This window comes from Camelus ferus, chromosome 5 (assembly GCF_009834535.1).
Source record: "Camelus ferus isolate YT-003-E chromosome 5, BCGSAC_Cfer_1.0, whole genome shotgun sequence".
NCBI classification, from domain to species: Eukaryota; Metazoa; Chordata; class Mammalia; order Artiodactyla; family Camelidae; genus Camelus; species Camelus ferus.
The window spans coordinates 79,297,526-79,323,464 of NC_045700.1; the positions used below are offsets into that span (position 1 = coordinate 79,297,526).

General features: G+C 45.1%; 1 protein-coding gene across 1 annotated transcript; it reads right to left on the minus strand.

Annotated features, from left to right (window-relative positions):
* Positions 1–23,564: 23,564 nt before the first annotated feature.
* TNP1 (transition protein 1) lies at positions 23,565–24,179 on the minus strand. Its single transcript, XM_006186824.3, has 2 exons — positions 24,011–24,179; positions 23,565–23,800 (listed from the first exon to the last, which is right to left on the minus strand). Exons 1-2 carry the CDS (start codon positions 24,147–24,149, stop codon positions 23,772–23,774), a joined length of 168 nt encoding a protein of 55 aa, XP_006186886.1. The 5' UTR covers positions 24,150–24,179; the 3' UTR covers positions 23,565–23,771.
* Positions 24,180–25,939: the final 1,760 nt, after the last annotated feature.

Genomic DNA, 25,939 nt, shown 5'->3' on the forward strand with positions numbered 1-25,939 from the left:
GCTGTGTGAAGAGAGAAGAGCAGTGAGCAAGAAGTTGCTCCCAGCCCAGGGGCCCCATAATTTATAAGACATCTGCTCCTCATCTGCCCCTTTACTGCATGCTGTGGGCTGGGAGTGGGGAGTTGAACCTGGAGAAAAGACAGCAGGAAGATTAGGGATGTGGTATGGTACCTGCTTCCAAGTTCTGTATAATCTTGGTAGGTGGGAACTTAGATAAACCAGTTAGGGAATCCCAGGCAGCAATGCCTTTGTTCTCTCCTAAAACCCGAAGTGGCCTAATCATCCGTGAGCCACATGATCTTGATGTCCCCCAAGTTCCTCATGTGGACCACGAGTGACTTCATTACACGATCACATGATTGCAGAAGGTTTTTTCCTGTTGTCAAGGTCTCCAGTTTGAAGCATCCTGCCTTCTCCTTTTCTGGGCTCCCCCATCTTTTCTGCACCCACTCCATCTCTCGTGGACTCCCTCTGCCTCTTCTATTCTGATCGAGCTCAGAGACTTTCAGTATTTGCCCAAAGCTCACCTGGGAGTGCCATCCCAGGCCAGTCTCCCAGGAAACTAGGCAGAGGATGTGGAAAGGAGGCAGAGGAGGAGGGACGTGGCTCCTGGCTTGCTGGGTTTTCATTAGGATCCTTCTCTATCTACCATCTTGTCCCCAGCTGGATTTCTTTCAGCAATTCTGAATATAGATAGGTAGTTATTTTTCATGGCTTGATCATATATATTACATGGTACATATTCATTCACTCAGAAATTATTTGTTAAGTGTGGACTACACACCAAACACCATGGTGGGGATAGAAGAGTGGGTGAAGCAGACCCAGAATCTTCCTAGATGGTGCCGTTCACTCTCATTTTGTGGTTGAGGATTTTGAGATTCAAAGTGGGAGAGCGACTTATATAGATGATACAATGAATTAAGGACAGAGCCAGGACAAGAACACAGGACCTCTTAACCTAAAATCAGGCTTCCTCACAACTGGACAACAGAAATTGTGTTTCTATACCTTTGCTTAACATTAGAAATGTACAGAGTATGTCTGGTCTCCATCTCTGTTGGGTAAGGGGCCAGGTATAATAATTATTATTCATATAGTTATAAATAGCCTCCACATGGTTATTCACTTTTCAGATAAATGAACTGAGGATCAGGAAGTTAAGTATTAGAATAAAGGTCACGTGGTCAGAGGAGGCAGAGATGCAAGAACTTAGATCTTCTGATCACCCACAGCACAAATATTCCCACCTGCACTCTCCACCTCCTCTGTGACTCCCTGGCCACCTCTGGTCCAAGAGGAGTGAGAAGAAGCCCTCAGCCATCTCAGAAGTATGCTGCAGTACTGTTGGAATGCAGGAAAGAGACGAGAACTCAGAGACCATTAAGGATGAGGCAAAGACAATTTAGAAAAGACTGGAGCACAGAGAGAGGTGAGGGGTACTGGTGAGATTAGAGAAGAAAGAGTCCTGAAACAGGCCAGATCAGGGAGAATGGACCTTGTCAATAATTTTGACACCCCCCCCCCCAACATAAAAATTGACATACCTTGTGCAGATCAAAACAGTTGTCATGATAAGGGAGTTAATGGCACACACAAGGAGGTTTGGACCACTGATAATCATGGGAGGTATGAACCCTGTCTGTGATTTGATTACCTGAGGTCTGGTGAACCAGAGTGTTGGGCTCCCTAACTTCACCCTTGAGCTCCTGACTTCTGATCAGATCTCTTCTTACCAACCCCTCTCCCATTGGGAACTAGAAACAGTAGACGTGTGACATGCTCCTAGAATTCGGTTAGGGCAGGGGAAGTTCTACATTGAGGAGAGTTGGTCAAAGAGAGAGACAAACCCCCAGATTCTCCCATTGTCTTTTAAATGACTTTCCTCAGGCTTTTGGGGATCTTAGTGGCATTGAATGTACCAGGACTGACTTTACCAGTAACCTATACATTAAGTCATCAGTTTTTAAATTCAAATTTCTATCAACGAATCAGTGAATATGTAATGAGCAACTTCTGTGCAGCCATTCTTTGATTGCCTGCTTTGGGGGATATGAAAAGAATGTAACTCCAGGACTTTTCAGTTAGCTTATGAGCACCTTGGATCAAGACTAATGTCAAGACTATATGTAATTATTCACCTATTTGCTTGGCAGATTTCTGGGGCTCTGGCAGTTTATCCCCCATCCATCATTACCCTGTCAGTGGCTCTGTGTTGTGTAGAGAGATTATGAATTTTCTGTCCCTTTAACAAATATTTTTTGGGTGTATACTATCTGCTAAATAGGGAGATGAAATAGTGATCAAAGTAGTCATGGTTCTGACTTCAGAGAGCCTGTGTTTACTGAAAAGAGAGAAGTAACAGCCAAGAAGAGAATAACTCAATCATGAGAAATGCTGGGAAGGGAGCAAAGAGGGTATGAGATAAAGTAATAATGTTCAGGGTGGGGTGGAACCCAGGATATTTAGATGGGGTGAGAAAGGAAGACCTTGATGTGGGCTAGGGCCTGAAGTTTGACAACAGTGAGGGACATGAGGTAGACATGAGATAAACGTGGATGAGAACGAACAGATTCAAAGAAAGACAACGAGCCCTGCAGTTATCTATTGCCACATAACAAACTACCCCAAAACCTACTGGTTTAAAACAAAAATGTATTTTTGTCTCTCCCAGCTCTGTGGGTTAATTGGGCTTTGCTGGGTGCTGGTTCTCACTCGGGAGGGGGTCTTGCAGTTGTAGTCAGACAGCAGTTGGGACTGGATTTCTGAAGGCTTGACTAGGCTGAATGTTCAAGATGGTTTCCTCACTGATACGTCTGGTGGGTGGGCTGGGCTGGCTGGAATAGCTGGAGGTTGACTGTCTGTGCTCTCTCTTCATATGGCTTCCCTGCTTGGTCAGCCTGAGCTTCCTTATAGCACGGAGGACTCAGGATTGTTGGACTTCTTATATGGAGGCTGGCTTTCTCCAGAGTGAGCAAGAAGGAGGAATCTGACCAACTTGCTATTAAAGACTAAGCCTGAATCTGGTCTAATGTCACTTCTGCAGTATTCTGTTGATTCGAACCGTCTTTGGCCAGCCTGGATTCTAGGACTTGGAGAATGAGACTCCATCACTCAGAGGGAGAATAGCTGGTGCATTCAGGAGGGAATGGGTTGATGGTGGCCATCTTGAAGACAAGCAATGGCTTTGAGATATAAAAGGCTTGGGGTGTTAGTGGACCAGAAAGACAGCCAATGTTGCTAGAGTGTAGTGTAGTGAACCTGGCACAAGATGAGGCAGGAGTGATAGACAGAGTAGGGTCTTTGTAGCTAAGCTGTGGTAGGGAATTTAGATTTCTTTTAAAGAGTCATGAAATCCTTAGGTATTCTGCTTTCCAAGGGCTGATAATCACTAGGCATCTCCTTTCTTCCTCCATCCAACCCATTCCCACTTTCTGCCGGTAGGTTATCCTAAGTCATAGTACTTGTCACATGCTCCTGTGTATCCCGGACTTTCAGGGAGTCCCCATTGCCTCCTGAACCAGGTATCCATCTTCCAACCTGGCTTTCAGGATGCTCTGCCAAGTTGAGCACTCACGCATTTTTCTCACTTTTTTGCCCAGCCTCTCCTATTGGATCCCTTGTTTCCCCTGGTCATATCAGTCACTTGGCTCATAGTGCCCTTCTGTGATCCCATCTCCATCTTCCCAAATCCTACCCTTATTCTATCTTCAGTGTCACTTATTCAAGCTGTGTGTGACTCCTCACTCTTGGAGACCTCCTAGTTCTTGTTAATTGGAAAGGGCACTGACATCTATATTTGTCTAACCCTCACCCTCTTGGGCCCACCTCCATTGACTCTAGGTCTTCAAGGACAGAAAACAGGACTCCTTTGCGTCTTCTGCCTCATAGCACCAGGCCTCGGGCACAGCAATTATTTGGGTGATGCTTGTCAAGTTGAATAGTGGTTTCTCTAGGACACCAACCTCCAATTCTCTTTCTTTTCCATGGCAAATTCAGCATTCAGCTCCCAGAAACCCCTGGTCTATGGCCTCGCTTCCTGGCAGTCCTTTCTTATAGGACCATGGAGCTGCCGTTCCCAGACAGCCAGGCCTGCACAGGCCAGAGCCAGCTCCCAAGGAGATGGAGAGCTTCTGGTTCTGCAGGGCCCCCAGCTCGTCTCTTCCAGCTGCCTTATACTTGTTTTCCTTGGCAGGAGGAAGCCCGCAGTCACAACTTCATCTTCCATTTATAGGAATATATGCATCTTTGTTATTCTTTTCACAAAATGACAGTGTTCTCAGTTTAGAAAAGGAGAGAAAAAGAGTCGAGGGCCATGCAAAGCAAAGAAAAGCATTTGATACCGAGTCTCCAGGGCTCCCTGTAATATTTCTGTTCATACTGGAGAATGGAAGACATTCTTCCTATCTCCACTGCTCTCTCACCTGTGCCTCAACCTACACCTTTAGCTCCCCAAACTTTATTGGTGGGTAAAAGGAAGGCCAAGGCATGAGCAGTAAATGGGGCAAAGACCCTTGTTTTTCAGACAAGAAAATGGGCATGGGCTTGGGTCCAAGTTTTCATAGTCTTTGAGCCAGTCTTCGGCATAACAAAGTATTCTGTGGCCAAGAGTCAAACTCTGTGTGTTCTGGGTTTGCCCATCAGTCAAGCTGCGCCTGTATGCAAAAAGGAGGGACAATAATAACACACATTTATGTAATGCTTCCTCTAGGCCAGCTACTCTTTTAAGCAGTTTTTTGAATAGTAGTTCACGTAAACCTCTCAGTAACCCTGTGAAGTAGTACCATTATTACCCCCATTTTACAGATGAGGGAACAGAGTCAGAGAGGGGTTAAGTCAGTTAACCTAAGGTCATACACTGATGGTGCATAACAGCTGGGATCTGAATCTAGGAAGGCAGACTCCAGATTCTGTGTCTTTAGCCACTAACAATACTGCTTTAATTGCTCAACAAATTAAGATGCTTAAATAACCAAGTGGGGTCACTTTGTCTTTCTTACATACCCAAGTGCACTGGAAACAACACTGTATCTGAGGGCTGTAGGCAAGAGCCTGGACAGGTATGAACCTGTTCTCAACACAGGTAATTCAATTTGGATTAAATTCTGAGTTTCCCACAGATTTATGATTCTTAGTCTAGTGTTTTGTGCCTTTTTGGAAGGGTAGATTATCAAAGGGATTTTCTGATGTATCCAAGAGCAACCTGCTTCTCTTGGCTGAAACTCATGGCCTGGGAATTCACTAAATAACTGATTAATTCATTTCTTCTTTCCTTCACTCATACAACAAACTTTGACCCTATGTCTTGTGTGTGTAAGATATCATACAGGCATGAGAAAGGTGAGTGGGAAAAAGGAAAACTAACTGAAATAGACTTAGTCTCTGCCTTCTATCTGTGGGCTTGTCGCACATGTATACACCTACAGGTAAACCTAAGAATCCAACTGTATCTGTCTACATACTTTTTTGGGTCATTTAGTACTCTATAAAGAGCTAAATGTGGTTTATTTCACTGATTCCCTGGAGTCTAAACTGCTTTGTATAAAAAGGTTTTTATAAGGAAACCCACTGATGCTCTTAGAGGCCAATGGATCTCCAAATGATCCAAACTGCATAGCATTGTGATGGTAGATTCCTGGCCAGCATGTGCATGACACTATTCAGGTGAGTTAGAATTCGGACTGTGTTAGTAGTTTCCTAAGGATGCCATACAAATTACCACAAACTTGGTGGTTTTAGACAAAAGGAATTTATTCTCTTACAGTTCTCTAGGCCAATAGTCTGAAAGCAAGATGTCAGCAGCATGAGTTCCTTCTGAAGGCTCTGACGGGGAATCTGTTCTATGGCTCTCTCCTAGCCTCTGGTGGTTGCCGGCAATCCTTGGTGTTCCTTGGCTTGTAGATGCATCACTCCAGTCTCTGCCTCATCTTCACATGACCACCTTATCTCTGTGGCTCAATTATAAGTACACCATCACTGGCTTTAGAGTGTACACTAGATCTAAGATGATTTCATTCTGAGACCCTTAATTATATCTGTAAAGACTCCATCTGGCCAAACCCAACCAGAGCCAGTTAACAAGGGTGTCTGTGTATAGTGTTCTAGGAGTACTCCCTGGGCCAAGAAGAGCAGAGATGGGTCTGCAGTAACAACTAATCAGCACAAATCTATACATGGATTAAGAAAGACTATCGGTGCATCTGATGCATACAGAGTCACGGAATCTTGGAAGTGGGCTAGCGCTTAGAGATTATCTACTCTAACTTTGAATTTTATAGATGAGGAATTGGATTCCATAGAGGCTAAGTGTCTGCATGTGTGTATGGGCACACTTTCCTGGGTGAGATATGGTTTTCTGCCATCATCCAAAATCTTAAGAAGGGTGGGTAGTGAGGCTACTAAGCCCTTGGGATTTAGAATGCTTAGTCCTTGTATCAGATGTGTCTTTTGCAAAATTTTCTCTTAGTCTACAGCTTGTCTTCTGGTTTTCTTAACATTTTCTTACATAAAAGGGCTATTATCCCAAAATGAAAAGAACTGCTTAAAGCTCAACAATAAGGAGACAATCTGATTAAAAAGTCAGCCAAAGACCTTAACAGACACCCCATCAAAGAAGATATGCAGATAGCAAATAAGTATATGAAAAAATACTCCACATTATATGTTACAAGGGAAACGCAAAATAAAACAACAGTGAGATACAAATCCACGCCAATTAGAATGGCCTAAATCAAAAACACTGACAACACCAAATGCTGGTGAGGATGTGGAGCAACAGGAACTCTCATTCCTTGCTGGTAAGAATGCAAAATAGTACGGAGACTTTGGAAGACAATTGTTAGTTTCTTACAAAACTTAACATACTCTCACCATACGATGCAGCAGCTGTGCTGCTTAATATTTACCCAAAGAAATTGAAAACTTACTTCCACACGAAAACTTGCACATGGAAGTTTGTTACAGATTTATTCATAATGGCAAAACTTGAAAGCAACCAAGATGTCCTTCAGTAGGTAGGTGGGTAAATAGACTGTGGTACATCCAGGCAGTGAAATATTATTCAGCACTAAAAAGAAATGAGCTATGAAACCATGAAAAAGAGTGGAGGAATTTTAAATGTATATTACTAAGAGCAAGAAGCCAATCTGAAAAGCCTACACACTATATGTCTCCAATTATATGACATTCTGGAAAAGGCAAAATTATGGAGACAATAAAAAGATTAGTGGTTGCCGGGGGTTGAGGGATTGGGAAATGGATGAATAGGCAGAGAACAGAGGACCTTAAGGGCAGTGAAAATACTCTGTATGATACATTTGTCTAAAGCCATAAAATGCACAGCACCAAGAGTGCATGGTAATGTAAACCATGGACTTTGGGTGATTACTACGTGTCAATGTAAGTTCATCAATCATAACAAATGTACCACTCTGGTGGAGGATGTTGATAATGAAGATGCATGTGGGGGCAGACGTTATATAGGAAATCTCTGTACCTTCTTAGTTTTGCTGTGAACCTAAAGCTTCTATAAAAATAAGGCCTTAAAAGCAAACAAACAAGAGGACAAATTCTAGGGTTCTTCACTTGAAGAACCACTTTATATCTACAGGAGATATAAGTTGGTTATCTTCCAGCTTCTATTTTCCCTTCCTTTTTCCCAAAGGCCTCCAATTTCATTTAGGAATTCAAGTGATTCAGTGGGAGCTACCTTTGCTGTTGGCTCAGTGGGAATTTAGTCAACTAGGGTTTCCCAGCTTCTGCCAATAACGATCACCTGTGGAGTGGCAAGTGGCTCAAGCTAGACAAGTCTGAGTGAGTATCAGGACTTCTGTTGTCAACGCTGGGACAAAGACCTTCCTGCATTCCTTCTGGATGTGAATGAGGAAGTTCATGACCTTGGCGGCTGCCGGAAGCCATCCAATAATAGGCTAATGAGTGTTAAGATGAAGTTGAAGTTAGGATAGAGAGATAGAAAGAGCTTAGGTTCTAAGTGAAATTATTGAAGCCAGTATACCTTTCATCTTTTAAACTAAATGAGCCAATAAATTACTCCTGAGAGTTAAGCAATTTGAGTCAGAGTTTCTTTACATGCAGTCAAAAGAGACAGCAGGTAGCTGCATCACCTCCTCTGGCACGCACTCTTCCGAACATGAATGAATCACTTAGCCTCTTTGATTTTTTTTGCTGGATTCAGGTGGAGTAGAAAGAGAATTAAAATACATCTAAAAAAGTTAATTCTTTCTTTCCTGTATCTCATTTTCCTCTTCTAGGGAGCACAAATGCCACCACCATAGTTGCCAGAGCCTGTTGGTTATTATATTGGATTGCACGGGCAAGTGCTGCCAAAGAGCAGAACAGAAGGCAGCAGAGGGGGAGACTGTGCATTTGAATTGCACTAGCAGCTTTCCTTTTCAGGCTTGCTGTCTTTCAGCAGGCAGACTCTTGCTCCCTCATACTTTCCCTTGGAGATGGAGAGCCCTCTTGGTTTTGGGGGGAGGTTTGAAGAAGAGGATGTAAAGAGAGGCTTGTAGTGTATGGGCAGGAGGAAGGACTTTAGTAAAGACAACGGACATGTCAGGAGAGGTAGAAATCTCTCAGGGATTTCTTTCTATTTTTTTAGGAAGATAAACTAAGGCTTCGAGTCACATCCTGTTCTACATCACACAGACAATCCAGCAGCATTACAGAAATTTGAACTCCAGAGTCTGAACTTCCCAACCAGCCTCTCCCTCCAGAGGACCTCTTTGCTTCCTCCTAAGTCCTGTGAATTGCTTCCCCTGGAACCAAACCAGTTGTGCTGGAGAAAGCACTGTGTCAACACTCTAGGTGGAAGGGCCAGGTCCCCTGAGATGCCATTTGCTACATTCACTGCGCTGAACTGACTCTGAGCCCAGGTGTTCTCCAAAGTCAGATGACAGACTTTTAGGGTCTCTTGGATCTCCTTTCAGAAGAACATGAAGCATATGTGGCGGGGGTCTCATAAAAGCCGGAGAAGGGACTGAGGGCTGAGGCATGGCAATGAGCAGCAGTCAGTAAGAGTCTAAAAAGTGACAGCAGTCCACAGTGTGTAGTGGCATTGTCCCCTCTTGTATTCAGCTCCTGGAATTCCAGTAAAAGTCTTGGCTTCACTACAGGGACTGAGCCTCTGTGCCCCAGTAATGTCTTTTTTCTTTCACAGCAGGATTGAAAAGAGCAGGAAGGACAGAGCCCTAAGGCAGAGCTGGGGGCCTGGAAGAAGGTGGGGAATGACAGGGGTGTAGGATGGTGATGGGGGCACAGGGAAAGGTTTGGGAGATTGCACCAGGATTAGTCATAGACTGGTAAGTTTGGAAAGCTGGAAAGGATTTATAGAGATCTTCTTTCCCACATTCCTCATTTCATGGGAGAGGAAGTTGATTGTTTCCCAGAGAGAAGAATACTTGCCTAAGGGTTCCCTGTAAGCTGCTTGCAAAGCTGAGACTAGGGCCTATTTACTTCCAGACTGCATGTACTAGTTAGCTATTGCTGTGTAAGAAATTACCCCCAAATTTAGTGGCTTAAAATCAGGAACACATTATTTCATAGTTACTGTGGGTCAAGGAAATGGATGTGTGTTAACTAAGTCCTCTGGCCTAGAGTCTCTCATGATGCTTCAATCAGGGTGTGAGGAAGGTTGCATTCTCATCTCAAGGCTCAGTTGGGAGGACCTGCTTCCAAGCTCACTGAACAAGCTTACTTGTCAGGATGCTGTTCCTCACATGCTTTGGACCAAGAACTTCAGTTCTCCACCAACTATTGGCCAGAGGCCTCCCCAAGTTCCTTGTCATGTATCGTTCTCTGAATGGCAACACACAACAAATCTGCTGTCTTTCATCAGTGTGAATGAGTGAGAGAGCAAGAGAGGTTGAGCAAGTCAGCAGCCAGTCTCTTTCTAACCTAATCTTGGAAGTGACATCAACACTCTTGCTGTACCCAGTTATTGAAATGAGTCCCTATGTATGGTCCCCACTCCTGAATATCAGGGGCAGGGATCCTTAGGAGCCAACTTAGAAGCTACCTACCATAATGAGCACTTTTCACCATTATTTACTGCTTCTTTCAGCTATCTGGCAGAATGGTCTGGAAAGGCAGAAATTGAGGAGACAGGTGTTCTTTTAGATAGCTATTTTGTTTTTGAATTGGAGAAAACATCCTTCTTCTCAAGGAAGGGGAGATAAGAGCTAGAGGCAGAAAGGATACTTTAAACCCCAGAAAGGAGAAATCATGGTAATAGTTATGAAAGTCTCACTTACTTTCACCTTATAAAAAATGCTCTTTCTTCACTATTAGTCAATTGTGGATATGATAGGAAAAACAAGGAATCTGATTTAGAATCTGAAAACTTGAGTCTGATTATAACTTTTAACCCCAGACAAGTCACTTATATGCATGGAGCCTCAATCTGCTCATCTAATCAGCAGGGTAAGAGTGCCAATTTTACAGGATTAATTGAATGAAATATAATAATCTTCAAAGTCAAAAAGATGCTTTTTTAAATAGGGTGACTTAACTAATAAAATGGGCTTATTAGAAAGTAGAATGTGGATCTCTTCTCCTGGCACACCTTAAACTTTGAAAGAAGGTACATAGGTAGCCAATGTGATAAGACAGGAAACTGAAATATGTGGTGGATCTATGGGGGAAGAACAGCCAGATTCTTATAATTTTCTGACTGTGTGATGATGCATTAGTTTACTGGGGCTGACATAGCAAAATGCCACAGGTTGTGTAGCTTGAACAACAAGAAAATTATTTTCTCACAGTTCTAGAGGCTAGAAGTCCAAAATTAAGATGTCAGCTGGCTTGGTTGGTTTCTTTGGAGGCTTCTCTTGTTGGTTTGCAGATGGCCACCCTCTTGCTGCCTCTTGACATGACATGTGCGTGCACATCCTGTGTGTCCAAATTCCCTCTTCTTAAAAGTTCACCAGTCAGATTGGATTAAAGCCCACCCTAAAGTCCTCATTTTTGCTTAATTATGTCTTTAAAGGCCCTATCTCCAAATATAGTCATATTCTGAGGTACTGGAGGTTAGGGCTTCAACATATGAATTGCCAGCAGGGGCACAATTCAACCCATAACAGATGGAATGCCTAAAACAACTGAGGGAATGAATCTATGAGGACTAATTAGAGGTCAGTAAGGTAGTCGGATGCATAATAAGTATGTGAAAGTCTAGAGCTTTATAGCATAGGAGTATTAACTTATTGAAAATTACAATGGAAAAAAGACACCATTCTTAACAGTCACGCATCTTCAGTCCAAGGATGCTTCCACGCAGGGCAGAGAGGAAGGCCATCTCATGGGTCAGGGCTTCATTTGGTCACCTGAGCATAGAAAGAGCACAGCTTGCAACCAGAGTCTCAGGAAAGATCTTATAAAAATATTCCAAGCCTCTTGCCCTCAGACTTCTAACCACAGGAGCTCAAACCCAGAGTATGCTACTGCTGGGTGAGACATAAAAGCCTCACCATTCCGCTGGGTCCTCATTCCTTTGTCAGTGAGGCCACATGTTCTCAAAAATCTCCTAGTCCAATCATCTCTGCTCTAACATGGAGACATGTTAACACAGGAAATATTACCCTTACATGGAAAAAAAAAAAAAAAACCCCAAACCCTTTTCCTCCTGGCAACCACATCTCAAGATCAGAAGCCAGTCTTTACTTTCCATTTATATAATTAAAACTCTTATTCGGGCAATTTCCTCAGAACAAAGAGACTCTCTATACTAAAGGACTGTTGATGTTTCCATTTCGTGCCAGATAGAATTTGCTTGCAGCTTGAAGAAATTAAAAAAAAAAAGTTAATTACAGAAGTAATGTGTAATAAAATTCAAACAATATAGATAAATCAAAAGTCTTCTTTGTTCACCACTTAATTTCATTCTTCTCCCCAGAGATGATCACTGTCAACAGCTTGGTGCAAGTATTTTAAAAATGTACAAAATTATGTCTGTGTGTGGATACACATATGTGTATTTGTCTCCATGTATATATAAACGTTCATATACACATACCTTATTTTCACATATAAAATTCTATCCTCTTCCCTGGGGAAGAGGGGGTATCATACTGTATGTATTGCCTTGCTACTTCCTTTTTTTCTGATCTCTCCATATCAGTGCATATATGTACATGTGGATCTATGCACATATGCATATGTATTCACTTCTTAACTGTTATGGACTATATCATGGTATAGATGTAATTTGCCTTACTTCTCTGGTCCCCGTGGGTGTACTATAAGAGGAGAGACCCATGTTAGTTTTCGCAGTAGGCCCACTTTTATGAGTCCAGTCACTGTGTGTGAGTCCTGTTAACTTGCTAACTGCTATGACTGTTTTGGAACACTTCTTGTGTAGAGATGTAAAGATTTCTCTAGAATAGATGCCCAGAGTGGAAATTTCTGGGTCCAAGAATTTGCCCATTTGCATTTTTAATAGATCAGCTTTTAAGCTTTTGTTTATTTTTGGTTTCAGCTTCTACCCTTCAAGGTTTCAAAAATCTTAGGACCCGAGTTTCTGCATGGCCAGCTCAGACACAGCCCTTGGCTCTTCTCACAGTGAATGTGTGCCCACATGACATTGTTTAGTTTGTCACGATTTTCTTCCTCAGACTAGACCTTAGAACCAGGACCTGGCTCCTCATTCATATTCTAAATGTAAAGTCTCCCTTTATGATGCATTAGCCTCATGATACTGCCCTCCTTTTTCTGATTAGAGTCAAATCTCAGTACGCTATATACTGGAGGGTGACTTATAGGCACATAGCTTGGTACAGATTAATACCGATCAGAATGAAATGTCAGGTTTATGTTTCACTCTTTGGCTAGCTCTGCCACCTCTGTCAGTCCTGAGCCTAGAGGTTGCTGAGTTCTTTCCAGTGGTGATATAGTTATGAACCTTCCCAAATGTGGATCCAAGCTTTTCTCCCTGCTGCCACTTGGCCACTGAGGCTGGTTGCTCACTCTCTCAGTTCCACCAGTAGACTCTTCTACATTCCTGTCTTCCCCCAACCTACACCTTGGAGTCCTTCAGTATGCTCTCTGGCCAGATTAGCGTGAGTCCAAGTTTTGAAAGACACGCTTCCCCACAACTCCATCCTTTCCTAAGGCAGAATCTCCTTATTTTGTGTTAACAGACATGCATCTTTCTGGGCCTCACCAGCTCCCCAGAATTCAACTCTCTTCCGGTCTGGTCAACCGGAAGCTTTCTCAGATACAACTTTACAGTTGCAAGGTGGCTGCATTTGCAATAAGAGCCACTCTAACCTTCATGAAAAATTCAGCATGTGATTGAGAAAGTATTATTAATAAATACTTGTATTTAACAAACACTTACTGGGTAATTCAGGTGAACGTGGGGAATACAATGTTTGGCGAGAAAGAAATAAACAAACCCAAACCATGACCTCCAGCTTTATGAAACTTGCAGTCAAAGGATTACAGAAGAAGAGAATCATGAATGTGAATAGTGATGTTAAAGAGCATGCATGTGTGTTGCGGTCATGGAGTGGACCTGACCTAGCCAGTGGTGGGGAAAAGTGGTAAAAACAGCTGCCCTAACAGCAACCCCTTACTAACAGTTCTTTTTCCTGAGTTTGGTCAGAACTGGCGAGTCCGGGTTTTTCAAACTCCTGTTCAGTGCCCTTTTCTACTCCACCACGCAGACTTGGACTTGGCCCTCATTTTCTTATTTAAGCATGAGATCGGTCTAGAACTCTGAAGTCCCTTCTGTCTGAAATATTATTTATCTTCCTCCTCCTTATGGAGACATATGTGGTCACGTGCCAGCAGCATCACCTACATCCAACTGCCATCCATTCAATACGTGCTTGTTGAGCAACTGTTATGTGCCAGGCACCGTACTAGGGGCTGGACATACAAAGGAGTACAAACATCCTGCTGCCTGCTCTCATGGGAGTGTCCCAGCCTGGAGTACCAGTTCGGGTTCATGGAGACCTCCTTTAGCCTTTTTGACCAAATCAGTACATTTAGGACTTAGGTATTAGGAACTGAGTAAAATTAAGAACTCTTGGTATACATTCAATAATCCCCCAGTGAGTTAGTGGGGAGAATATTGTCTCAACCTGAGAGGCCCTATAATAAGCAATGTGGGTGAGACAATAACCATCAACCAACCTGATGATGGTTCTGTCTTCAGGGAAATTATGTTCCTTTAGAGCCATGAGACCATACCCAAGTAGTTACAAAATTGTTGCATCCAGGGAGGACTTCTAAAAGGGCAAACACACTGAGATGGAAACTCAGTGAAAAAGCCCTTTCATTTCTGGCTGGTGGATTAGGAAAGACTCTTGGAAGCATGTGTTAAAATATGGGAGGAATGTTAGAGAGGTGATAGAAACAAAAGAGGTCTCTTCCCAGAGAGGAGCCTCCTCTGGGTCTCTGGCCTAACTTCCCTGCAGTTGAAACCAGGGAAAGTCAAACTGACCCAGAAAAAGAAGGAGCTCCCTCATCTCTGGGGGCCTTGGGGGGGTCTCTCCCATTTGTTTCCCACCTGTTCAGCAGGGGTGAGGGCTGTCTGTGCTGTGGGCAGGGACATGGAGAAGGTGGCCCCAGGAGGGATCTCTGAGGGGCCTTTGACATTTTGAGTCTTTTAGTTAGGAACCCAAGGCATGGAAAGTGGAACCTCTTTAAGCCCAAATGGCTTTAAAAATGAATTTTAGTTAAACTCTGAGCTAACAGAAATAGGAAAGAGACATCTCTCTTTTCCCAAGTCGCTGCTCTTTGTCCACACCTGTCTCCCATCACAGGGCACCTCCACTGGCCCTTGCAACACCCAGGCTGGGCACCAGGCCAGCCTTTCTTAGATGAAATCCAGGCTGCCAGGTCACCCCGCCCACCACTGTCCCCCCAGCCCAAGGCCCCACCCCGCCCTCTCCTAGGAGACACAAAGGGCTTCTGTGACTCAGGCTGGAGCTCACAATTCTCCTCTTTCTTTCTAGCAACACAGACTGAGGCCATGGGGCGCATCCTGTGGTGGTCACTCTGCCTCGCTCACTGTGTTGCAAGTAGTGTGAAGCTTTCTGCTCCCCAGTCTTCGGGGCCACCCCTCTAGACCTACACTTTTGTTTCACTCCAGAGCAGACCCTTCTGCAGGAGTTTCAGGGGTCCCTGTTTGGTCCCAGGTGAAGTTAAGGCGGGTGAGGGCAGGGCTGTTCTGGAGAGGAACTAATGTTTATAAAGCACTTGCGACGTACTTGCACCAGGTGTGGTGCGAGCTGTTTGGCATACAGATCTTATACAGATCCTCATGGTGGTCCTTGAAGAAGGTGTTTTTAACCCAGCCATGTATAAGTGACAAAGATTCAGAGAAGTTGGGAAACTTGCCAAATCATGTTATTTTCCGGTGGTTGTGGCAAGATTTGGGTCTAGAACTGGCTGTTGCCAAAGTCTTTGGTTTTTCTGTTATAATTCATTGTGTGGGGTTTGAATCAATTGGCCCTGCCTTTACTAGGTTGAGAAGAGAAATATTGTTGGCTTCTGCTTCTTCCTGTCTCTCATTCCCCAAGCATCCTAATGTGCTTATATCAAAATTCCCCTTCACTTTGGACACTGGCATGGTCTGGTTTTGGGGAGACTGGGGCATTGTGGGGCACATTGGAGGACAGGGTCCTAGTCCAGCCTTTACCACTAACTGCCATCTTAAGCGTGTCCTTTCCATTCTCTAGGCCTCAATTCCTCCACCTGTAAAAGGCCACAGCCTAGTGGTTACGCACACAGACATGGAACAGACAGCCTGGTTCGAATCCCAGCTCTGCTGCTCACCAGCCGTGTGGCCTTGGACAAATCGCTTGGTCTCACTCACCTCTAAAACAGAGGTCATAATCATATCTACTTTATGGGGTCGTGCTGAGGGTGAAAGAAGTTAATATGTATGAAGCTCTTAGGAGACCATTTGGCGTAAGAATTTTACAAGTGCTATTACTATAACTATTCCTAGATGTAACATTTCTAAAACAACATAGTTAGAATTTAAAGCTGAGTACCACCACTTTGAATTCTTCTCTCCTTTTTGACTGTGTGTATGTGTGTGTGTGTGTGTGTGTGTGTGTGTGTGAGTTAGCAGGTAGAGATGTGAGTAGATCATGGTGATAATCAGATATCAAGTTATCCCCCCTCCTGTGTGTGACATATAGATCTTCTTGATATGACAAACAGAACAAGCATTTTTAATTTGTATATTATACGTTTATAAGCCAACCAGCTTTGAGCCCATTCAGTAGGAGCCAAAATTGTCTGGGTAGAAGATAACACAGCTATAGAGTGGTGGGCAGTTCTGGCCCCAGACATCCAGGGAAGCGATGATTTATGCACATCAAGGTCCATAAAGACCAGGAGAAAAACAAGAATAACACAACAGAGCACGGCAACCACCTCCCAAACCTCTGGACCTAAAGGATCCAGTTAAGACAGTAGGCACATGTGTATCAGCGTGTGGTTGAGGGTTGGAAAGCTGAGGCTAGGTGGTGGGCTTTATTCATCTCTCTGCGGTGCTGGCTGAACACAGGGCCTGGCTTGGTAGGCGCTGCTCTAAAGGAAGAGAGCAGGAAGCACAGGGCATGAGGAGCTACTGAGCTGTGCAAATCCAGAGGACCCTTGGCCAGTTCTGTCCAACAGAAATACAACATGAGTAACATTTGTGTTTTTCAGTTTTCTCATAGCCACATTTTAAAATGCTAAAGAAAAAAAAAGAAACATATAAAATCAATTTTAGTGTTTTTATTTAATCTAGCAAGACTAAAATATTATTTCAATATACAGTCAATGTGAAAAATTATTAATGAGATGTCTTTTTTTGTTTTATACTAAGTCTTTGAAGCAAGTATATGTGTTACGGTGAGAACAGATCTCAGTTCGAGCCACCCACATCTCAGGTGCATGGCAGCTGCATGTGGCCAGTGGCTCCTGTACTGGACAGCCTAGACCCAAACCCTTGGGAGCTTCTATGCTAAACCAACCAGAACATGTCTTGCTTCTTGGGTGTCTGGAGTGGAAGGAGGGAAAGAAGGAAATCGTTCTTCTTAGGAGCCAAACAGGAGAAGATGGAGTCCCCCCTGAGCCCAGGGCTTCCTTCACACACCTCAAATTTACATGACTGTGCTCTTGATTTTCATGGAGATCCTAGACGTGTTTACTTTTTCTGAGCCATGAATATAAAATGTGCACTCCGGGGAATAGAACTTATGCACCCCACCCCCCACCCCAGCAGCAGCCCTGCGTGTGGCTCTGGGACTGGCTCTCTCCTTGCTCTCCCATTTGCTGTTAATTCTTTCAATATGGGGAAAAAATGGAGTGGAGAATGAAGCCAATTTATGGTTCTGGCAGTGAAAGTGAAATGTATGTTATAGGTTCTAAGCAAGTTCTTTGTGCTAAGATGGCAGTCTTACAGGAAAATCTGCAAGACATAAGGGTGTTCGCACATTTAGTGATTCAAGAAAGTGTCTGTTGTGTGTGCAGGATGCTGAGTTTTTACTCTGTGAGCAAGTCCCCTGGAATTGGTTGCATCACAGGGACATAATTCCTTGCCCCCTGTGCCTGGCTGGTTGGCATGCAGCTTCCCTTTTTGGTAACAGTTCCTCAATTTTCTTTCTGGGATCAACCCTGCACCCCTGTAACACAAGCTTGACCATCATTTTCTCTCTCTGGCACCCTGAATTTTCAGGGGAGTGATGTAAGAATGGAAAACAATTGGAGCCATTTCAATGCAGGGAGGGCGCCCTTGAGTTCCTGCCTGCTTCCTGCCTTTCTCCCATCATGGAGCCTACTTGTCCAGCTTTTCCTTCTATTCTCTAAGCAATGCCACACCCTTCCAGGAGATTCCATTTCCCCCTCTTTTAAGTTAGTTGGAATCTGTTTCTACTGTTCTCCTCCAAATGCACACCTTGAGCCACAGGTGGGCTGTGGTCTGACCCAGGATCTGCAGCCAAGGGGAGCAGAGAGAAAAAGAAAAGGGGAAAGATTGAGTCGTCAAACCAGAGGTTCTCTTTCTAGCCTCTAGTGGGGGCAGTGGTGGGAGAGGCATCACTGTTGGCAGAGCGATTTCTCACCCCTTCTCTCACTTCTTTCTTTTGATATCCCTAGGAAGTACCACCCCCATGTTCTGAAATGATTTGGCCGTGCTCATGGTTCTGAGGGGCAGAGAAACCCTCTATCCATGTTCTATGATGCCACTGCTTTCTAGTCCTGAGAAGTCATCAGAGGGTTGGGTGCTTCTGGGCTACATTTATTTAATCCAATCCTTTAGAATCGTAGGATTTTTTTTTTTTTAAAGAATTGGGATAGATGTTAGAGAAAGCCCCAGAGAAGAGCAATGAATTGCTGTGGAAGTTCGGGCAGAGCTGAGCTAGACCTGCTCTTTGAGCCTTCCAGCCAAGTCTCTTCACTACCCATAATGTGGTCCCTGGACCATCAGAGTAAGAGCCACCTGGGAGCTCCTCGGACATGCAGAATCTCAGGGCCACCCTGAACCTACAGAATTAGAACCTGCATTTCATCAGATTGATTCCAGGTGATACTATGCAGGTGAATATTTCCAAAGCATCTTGTATACCTCGTGTGATATTGTTCTTCTGGGTTCCCGAAGGAAAAAGTAAGTCATAAATCAAGGTCCTGTTTTCAGTCCTGTTGAGAAGCACTCCCTTCTTCAGAGCTTCCATTCTGAGGCACTTTGGTGGCTGGTCCCTGCAACTTGGAAAATTCAAGCTCTTTATGTCTTTTCAATGAAAACCACTCACGCATTAGACCTAGGACTTCATAGATAATTAATTGCAGAGACACTTGTCTGCTGCTGATGGGAGAAATAAACACTCCTAATCAGTGAGTTTATTCATCCATCCTCAGTCCTTTTCATCATGCTCAGATTTTACTTTTCACAAGTGAGAAGATTGATTAATTGATTTTTTTGATGGATTCATTGATTTGTTTCCCAAGAAACAATGGCTATTGGTGTGCCCTGATGTGATCCTTCTGCCCTTCACTTGGGGATGGCTTGGCTCCTGGTCCCAGGAGTTTATAGTCTAGTTGGAGATATAAGATCTTCCTCAACTCCTTAATTTTATGGGAGGGCAAAATAAGCCACAGGGAGATGTAGATGCTTCCTGATCTCAGGATCTGTCCTAGGCAAAGGATCAGGAGAGAGAGAGGCTCTAGGTCACAGTGGGAATCTGAGCTCTCTGCAGAGCACAGGGCCCCACTGGGGAATCTGTCCATATGTGTGACACCCAGAGACTACCACAGGAAGCAGGGTCATGAGTCAGGGCCAGACAGAAACAATGACACCTGCAAGGCCAGTTCAAAGGGAGAAAGGTGAGGGCAGCCAACTCCACTCAAGGCCTATAATTTACAGTATTTTATATTCTTACAAGCCCACTGTGTGGTAGATGTTATGGCTGACATTTTATAGATAAGGAAGATGAGGCTTAGGGAGGTTGGAAAATTTACCTAAGATTATATGGCCCAATATTAGAACCATTGCCTATCTGCGTTAGCCTACCCTGCTGGCTGTCCAGAGATGCTTCACTCCCTGAGGTCAGGCATGGTTATGGAGATGGTAAACCTGGGCCTTAGGAAGAGATGAAATGACCCCAGCTGCAGAGGGGAGGTGTGAAAAGGCTGGAAATAAAGCATGAGAGATGGATGAAGGTCACAAGGTGAGAGGAGTTGGCTGTTGGAACCCAGGCACTGGGGTTTCACTTCTGGACCCCTTTCCTGGCTACTGTGCTCCATGGAGAAGACTGTCATCTACACCACTTTTGGGACACTGAGCTGAAGGGCAGGAGTGGCTGTAGGGCTCTGACTGGGGAGAGGTCTCACATTGGACTGATAAAAGGCTGGTGAGGGAGGATTTTTTGGGGGATGCAGAAGAGAGGAGAGACTCTCTTGGAGCCAAGCAACCAGCTTCCTCACTTGTTAACCTGGTGAGGTGGACCGGCCTGGTGACTAGGGGGACCTGGTGCTCCTGGACGTGTGGTTCTTCCTCTAGGGGGTGGGGAGGGTGGGGAGGAGTGAGTGATGGCTCAGACTGCAGAGCCAGGCTGGGCTGTCCTCTGGTCTCAAAGGACAGACCTTGGGGTGACCCTGAGAGCTGAGCCCCTGGCCATGTCTGACTTGTACCGCCCACCCCCAGGGCGTCAGAGCGGCCCCCAACCCGGTTGCTGCTTCTGTGCCCTCACTTCCTCACACAGCCGTGAGCACTTCTCCAGAACTTCCTGTTTGCCTGTGGCTGCACACGCACAGTCGGTCCCACCTGGGGTGATCTGACAAAGCCCAGGGCGAGAGGTGGGAGTCAGCTGTGTCCTCCCTTTAGCTCCTCTGGGCTCTCTCCACCCACATGTGGGTCCTCTGGGACCACTCTCGTCAGACCTCGAGGCCAGTGGGGCAGAGGTCCTGTGCCCAAGTCAGCTCACAAGAAGGTCAAGGTGACCCAGAAAGGCTTATGGTCAAAATCCTTAACTTAAAAAAAATTTTTTTCTTATTTTTGACTTTCCAAAAAGGCCAAGTAAGTGATGACTTAAGGACATGGTGTTCCAGAGAAAACTGGAGACAGGAACAGAGTCCCCTTGGTGAGGGAGATGGAGAAAAATCACACAGAGGGTGAGGTCTTCTAGTGGCACCAAGGTCAAAAGCCCCCTGTTTTCTTTCCCTACAGGGGCCTGCCTGGTGGGGGCTGGGCCTGCAGGAGCTGTCAACAGGGAGACGGAATGAACGTTCCTGGAGGGCAGGGACCAAGTCAACACCAGGGCTGGAAAACGTCCAGCCTGTGGGCCTGGAAAATGTTCCTACTGCAAAACAGAGTTTTCTTGGCTGCTCCCAATCCTTCCACACCTGTCTAAGAGGGCAAAGACTGAAGTCACCAGGCAAGGATCTGGCTGCCCTGACCGCCTTGAGCTGTTCACCACCTCATCCTAAATATTGATCAACACTGTCTTAGAACATTAGGTCTGGGAATCTTAACATCCTGCAAATGACATGAACACATGCTTTTGAGTTGAGAGTTCAGGAGCCCTGAGTAACTTGGTTCGGGGTTTTTCTGCTAGTCACTTCCCAAGGGACTTGGTCCTGTGACAACAAGTGAGAGAAGACAAATAGGATGCTAAAGTGGCAGACTTCTAGAAGTCCAAGGAAAGAGGAAATTTTGCCTACCAGGTTGTGCTACCTACCACCATTAGTTTCTCAGAGCTCTTCTCCAACATTCTCTGCCCCTTGATGTCTGCATCACCTGCAATTTGTTCCCTGCTGCCTTCTGGTTGAGTCTGGCCACTGGAAGCATCAGGAGGAGACTGGAGGGCTGGAGGAGAGGGATGGTAGGGCGTTTCTGAGACTGGCAGTGGCTGTGCTCCTCCCTACTACAGCTTTTACCAAGAGGGCCATCTGCCACCCTCCTTCACCCAACACACAGTTTTGGCTCCCATGGGGCTCCTGTGACTATTTCATCCTTTGCCTCTTCACAACCATTGTTGCCAGGCTCTAGAGGTCTTTGGGTCCCCACCAGGATCTGCTTTCCTGGGGGATCCTGATGAATACAGGATGACTTCATGGTTATGATAAGTTTCTCGGGGAAAGAACATTTCGCACTATTTCGCTGTTCTGCTGACTCTTCCCTACAGGACAGCTTGTCTTTGCCCATCTTAGCAATCTGAAAGGTGGCAGGGAAAAGATGAAGTGGAGAACGTGGTGCGAAGGGGCGAGCTGTGAGCGAAAGCACTTGAAGGCTCCTGGCACACAGCCACAGCTGGGAGTGGCGAGAGCAAAAGTGGGAACAAGCAGGTGGGAAGGGATGCAGGGTACCAGAAGGCAAGAGGAAGAGACACAGGCGTGTGGCCCAGATTGTGGGGCATGTGGTCCAGCAAACAAACTCCTAACTTCAGCTTGACTTCAGGCTTTGCCTCAGCACGGAGAAATGCCCGGCCTGAGGCATTTCTCTATCCCAGGCAGGCTTGCTCTTTTGGCCCCATGGGGGAGTTCTGACTGTACTCCCCAGTAGCTGATGAATTGGAAGAATGTACAGCCAGAGCAGCAAAAGCTTGGCATTACAATAAATGGACTTTGTGTGTTGCAAGGAGCTTTCAGGCTTTCTTTATATGGAGACTAAAGGAACTCCCAAAAGGCACAAGAGAATGTGAGAGCTGGTTGTTTCTTATTAGGGGTTCCAGTTGAATCTGTTAAAAAGCTTTGTGCAGTCACACTGTGGACATATATTTAAGAAACTTCTAGTCTGAGTTTGATTTGGAAAATCAAGGACAAAAGGAATATTTAGGAGATAAAACTGTGGAAGATGAGGATTATGAAGGGATATTTCTTTACAAAAGTGGGAACTGAAAAAATTAGGTGGGAAATACAAGTCTGATGTTTTTGAAGTGTCTGGGCACCTGATGCTGATTTAGCTCTCAAGCAGTACGTGCCTCCTCTAGGGCTAGGAGACAGGACAAAGCAACTCACTTCATGAGCTGGGCTTTTCTCATCATTTTCTGTTACACTACTAGAATCTAACCCACAGGGACAGCCTTTGTTCCCCTCCCAACATCCCAGTGCTGACACACCTCCAGGGGACTCAGAGTCAATGGTCTCATTGAGAATACGTGGAGCTCTGCACAGAAAGGCTCCCTTTCCTTGCTTCGTCACTGGCCCCACGTCTCACTCCCCCCACTGTTGGAAACTTCATGTCTGGCCTCACGCTCCTCTCATTCCTTCCGGCTTATATCCTTTCCTGGTTGCTTCCCCAGAATCCAAGTGGGTGGCTTGGTTCTGCGGGTGGCTTGGTTTCAATGTCTCAATTCCTCCCTGTGCCACCCTGGAACTGCCTCTGAGGCAACAGGAAGCACTCATTAAAAATATTGCTGGGTGCTGAGAGGAGGTGTCAGATCCTTGGAGACTACATAAACCATATCAGAACTCAAGGTCAAGGTGAAGTGAGGGCTACAGCAAAGGACTGTTTTTCCCTGCCAATACGGTCCACCCAGACTGAGGTCATTCCTACTTCCAGACACACCTGACTAAGGTTCATTTATGACATCAGAGTCACACCATCTGGTGTGAAATCTCCCAGGCAGGATCCCTGCCACCAGTCTTGTCCATCTCAAACCCAGCATAGCTCTTATAAACACCATGTTGGCCTCTGCCTACTAATCATGCCCATAAAATCAGATGAATTAAAAACACTTTCCACCTCTGGGACATGTCTTTAGCTTTAGTTTAGCTCTTGGTTTGGGGATCATGGTTTGGTGTCTCCATGCTATAAGCCTCTTGACAAATTGGCACTCTGATGTGTTTCTCTCATTTCTTTTATCCCCTCTCCTCCTTTCTAAGTCGGGGAGGGAGAGAGTACATTGAGATCAAGACCTAAATATGGTGATGGTACATGGCTAGAGTTGGGGCACAGGGAGAGAGAGTTGCAAGGACAAATTGCTTTGATATTCTCCAAGTCATGTTCTATGGTTTCATACCTGCTAATTCTTCCCCAAGTCTGCCCAGCTCAGGAAAGTGGGCTCAACTCTGCCCATTTCCCAAGCCAAAGAGCAAAGGAAACATGCTTTTCAGTTTTCAAAATTTTATTGAGATGTTGAAGAGAAACAGCCAACATATACATTCCTCATTTCATCGCGATTGGCATTTTACCCACACGATAAGCTCTTCTCTGTCTTTGCTCTAACTTCAGGTCTCCTTGGCAGTCCCCCTTCTGTTCTCTGTTGCTGCCTGGTGTTGTTTGAAGTCCACCAGGGCAGAGCCCCCTGGCGTAGTCACAAGTGGGAGCGGTAATTGCGATTGGCTGTAGGGAAAGGACAGATTTGCAATAGGGACGCCTGTAGAACATACCCATTCATCCCCTTCCTGCCCAAATGTGAGCCTAATTCAAAATGAAATTCTCAGCCTGAGGTTTCAGGGTCCTATGAGAGCTAACTCCAAGAGGGAGGGCCCACTGGCTAACAATACCCCCCTCACCCCTGTTTGATGGCTCCCCAGCTCATCCCTCACTCACCATCATCACACCGTTTTCTACTCTTCAGGCTGCCCTTCCGATATTTTCTTTTGCTACCACCTCGCTTGACTCCCTTGTGAGGAGCTCGGTTCTTGCCCCTCCTCATGCCATGACTTTTAAATTTGCGGCTGGTCGACATTGTACTTTCTGCCAAAATGAGGGGCTTTGCAGGGCCCTGAGGCTCTGAGTCTGGGTATTTAAAGCCTTAGCCATTGTGACTGTGAAAGGGGCGTGGCTGAGCAGGTGGGCAGGTCTCCACTGTGATGTCACCAGCCTTTGTTACACTTTGCTAATATATGAGAAATAAGGTGGCCCCCCTACTGCAGCTCAAGGCTACCCTCAACTTTGAGGGTTTTTTTTTAATGTTAAATGAGGCTTTCCAGACAGGTGTTACTGAGCACCTAAATTCCAGCCCTGTGCCGGGCATCTGGAGAGTACACGAACCATTAAAATAGGTATTGCCTGCTTGTAGGAAATTTAATGGTTGTTGAGTGTGTATATATGCATCACATCTAAGCCTCTTACAGCATTGGGAGATAACGAGTAAGGATTTGACTCTGGGGAACTCAATCAATAAGACCAAAACATAAATGTTTCTTCTCTTTCTCCTAAAGTTTTCTCAACCTGAGCACTGCTGAGGCTATGGGCTGACTATGTGGGACTGTTGTTAAAAAGCATTTAACTGAGCAAATTTGAAGATCTCATTGGCTTTATTAAATGATTCATGAATCAGGCAGCATCTCATCTGGCAAACAGAGAGATACTCCAAGGGGTTACACAACATGGGTGCCTTTTATAGTAAGGGGAGCTGGACAAGGAAAGGAAGTCATCAGTAAGGAGACAATGAGAATTCATGGAGGAAAGTAAAAGTTCAGGTGATGATGGCTTCTCATTGGCTGAGCTGCGGCCGTTTCCATTGGCTGTGCTTGTTGCTGGGCGATGGAAATCTTCCTTCCTCCTGCTGGGGGAGTAAAGTAGTTGCACTTCCTGTTGGGGTCAGTACCTGATGTCTTCCTTTTGGGGTGAGTAACTGACTGTGGTAGGGTGTGAGAGTGCCCTCTATGGGTACTTCCAACTCCAATTTTAGTTGAGGTTTCCTTTTACTAATTTTCACATTGCCTTGTGCATTGTAGGATGTTTGGCGGCATTTTTGGCCTGCACCCATTAGATGCCAGGAGAGCCCCTATAGCTGTGGAAACCAAAAATGTTTCCAAACACTGCCTGTGGGTAGGGGCAAAAATCACCCCTGGTTGAGAACCTTTGACTTAGCCATTTAAAAAAATTTGGTTAGCACGTATTTATTGATCACATAGTATGTGCCATAAACTTAGGTGCTAGGAAAATAGCAGTGGGTGAAAACAGACATAGAGCTTTCAGCTTAGGGGGGAGAAAGCTATTATCAGACATCTACACCAATCAGTGAGTAATCACTTCTCAACATGGTGCAAGGTGAGGTTGGAGGGAGAGGCAGATACCAGACCAGGCTCAAGCCATGGGAAAATGTTTAAGAGGATGACGTGATAAGATTACAGGCTGCTGGAATGGGAGGGGATGGACTGATGAGGAAGCAAAGTGAACAAAGGGAGAGGATATTGAGAATGGTAGTGGTTCAGGAGAGAAATATTTGAAAATGGCTGAGGCCTGGGACAGGGAGCATGTTGATTAGGATGTAGAGATGTGGACAGGAAACAAAGGCTTGGTTATGAATTGGGTTTGGTTGATGAGAGCAGAGGGCATCAATGGTATGGATTTTGTTTCTGCTTAATGCAGCCACCGAGATGCTGGTGCCACTTACTGGGATAAAGGCCAGGCATGGAGGCAGTGATCATCATGATTTTGGTCTAAGACATTTTGGGTTTGAGGTACCTTGAGACTTCCAAATAGAGATACTGAATGGTTACTGGGAATATGGGTCTGGAGGTCAGAGTA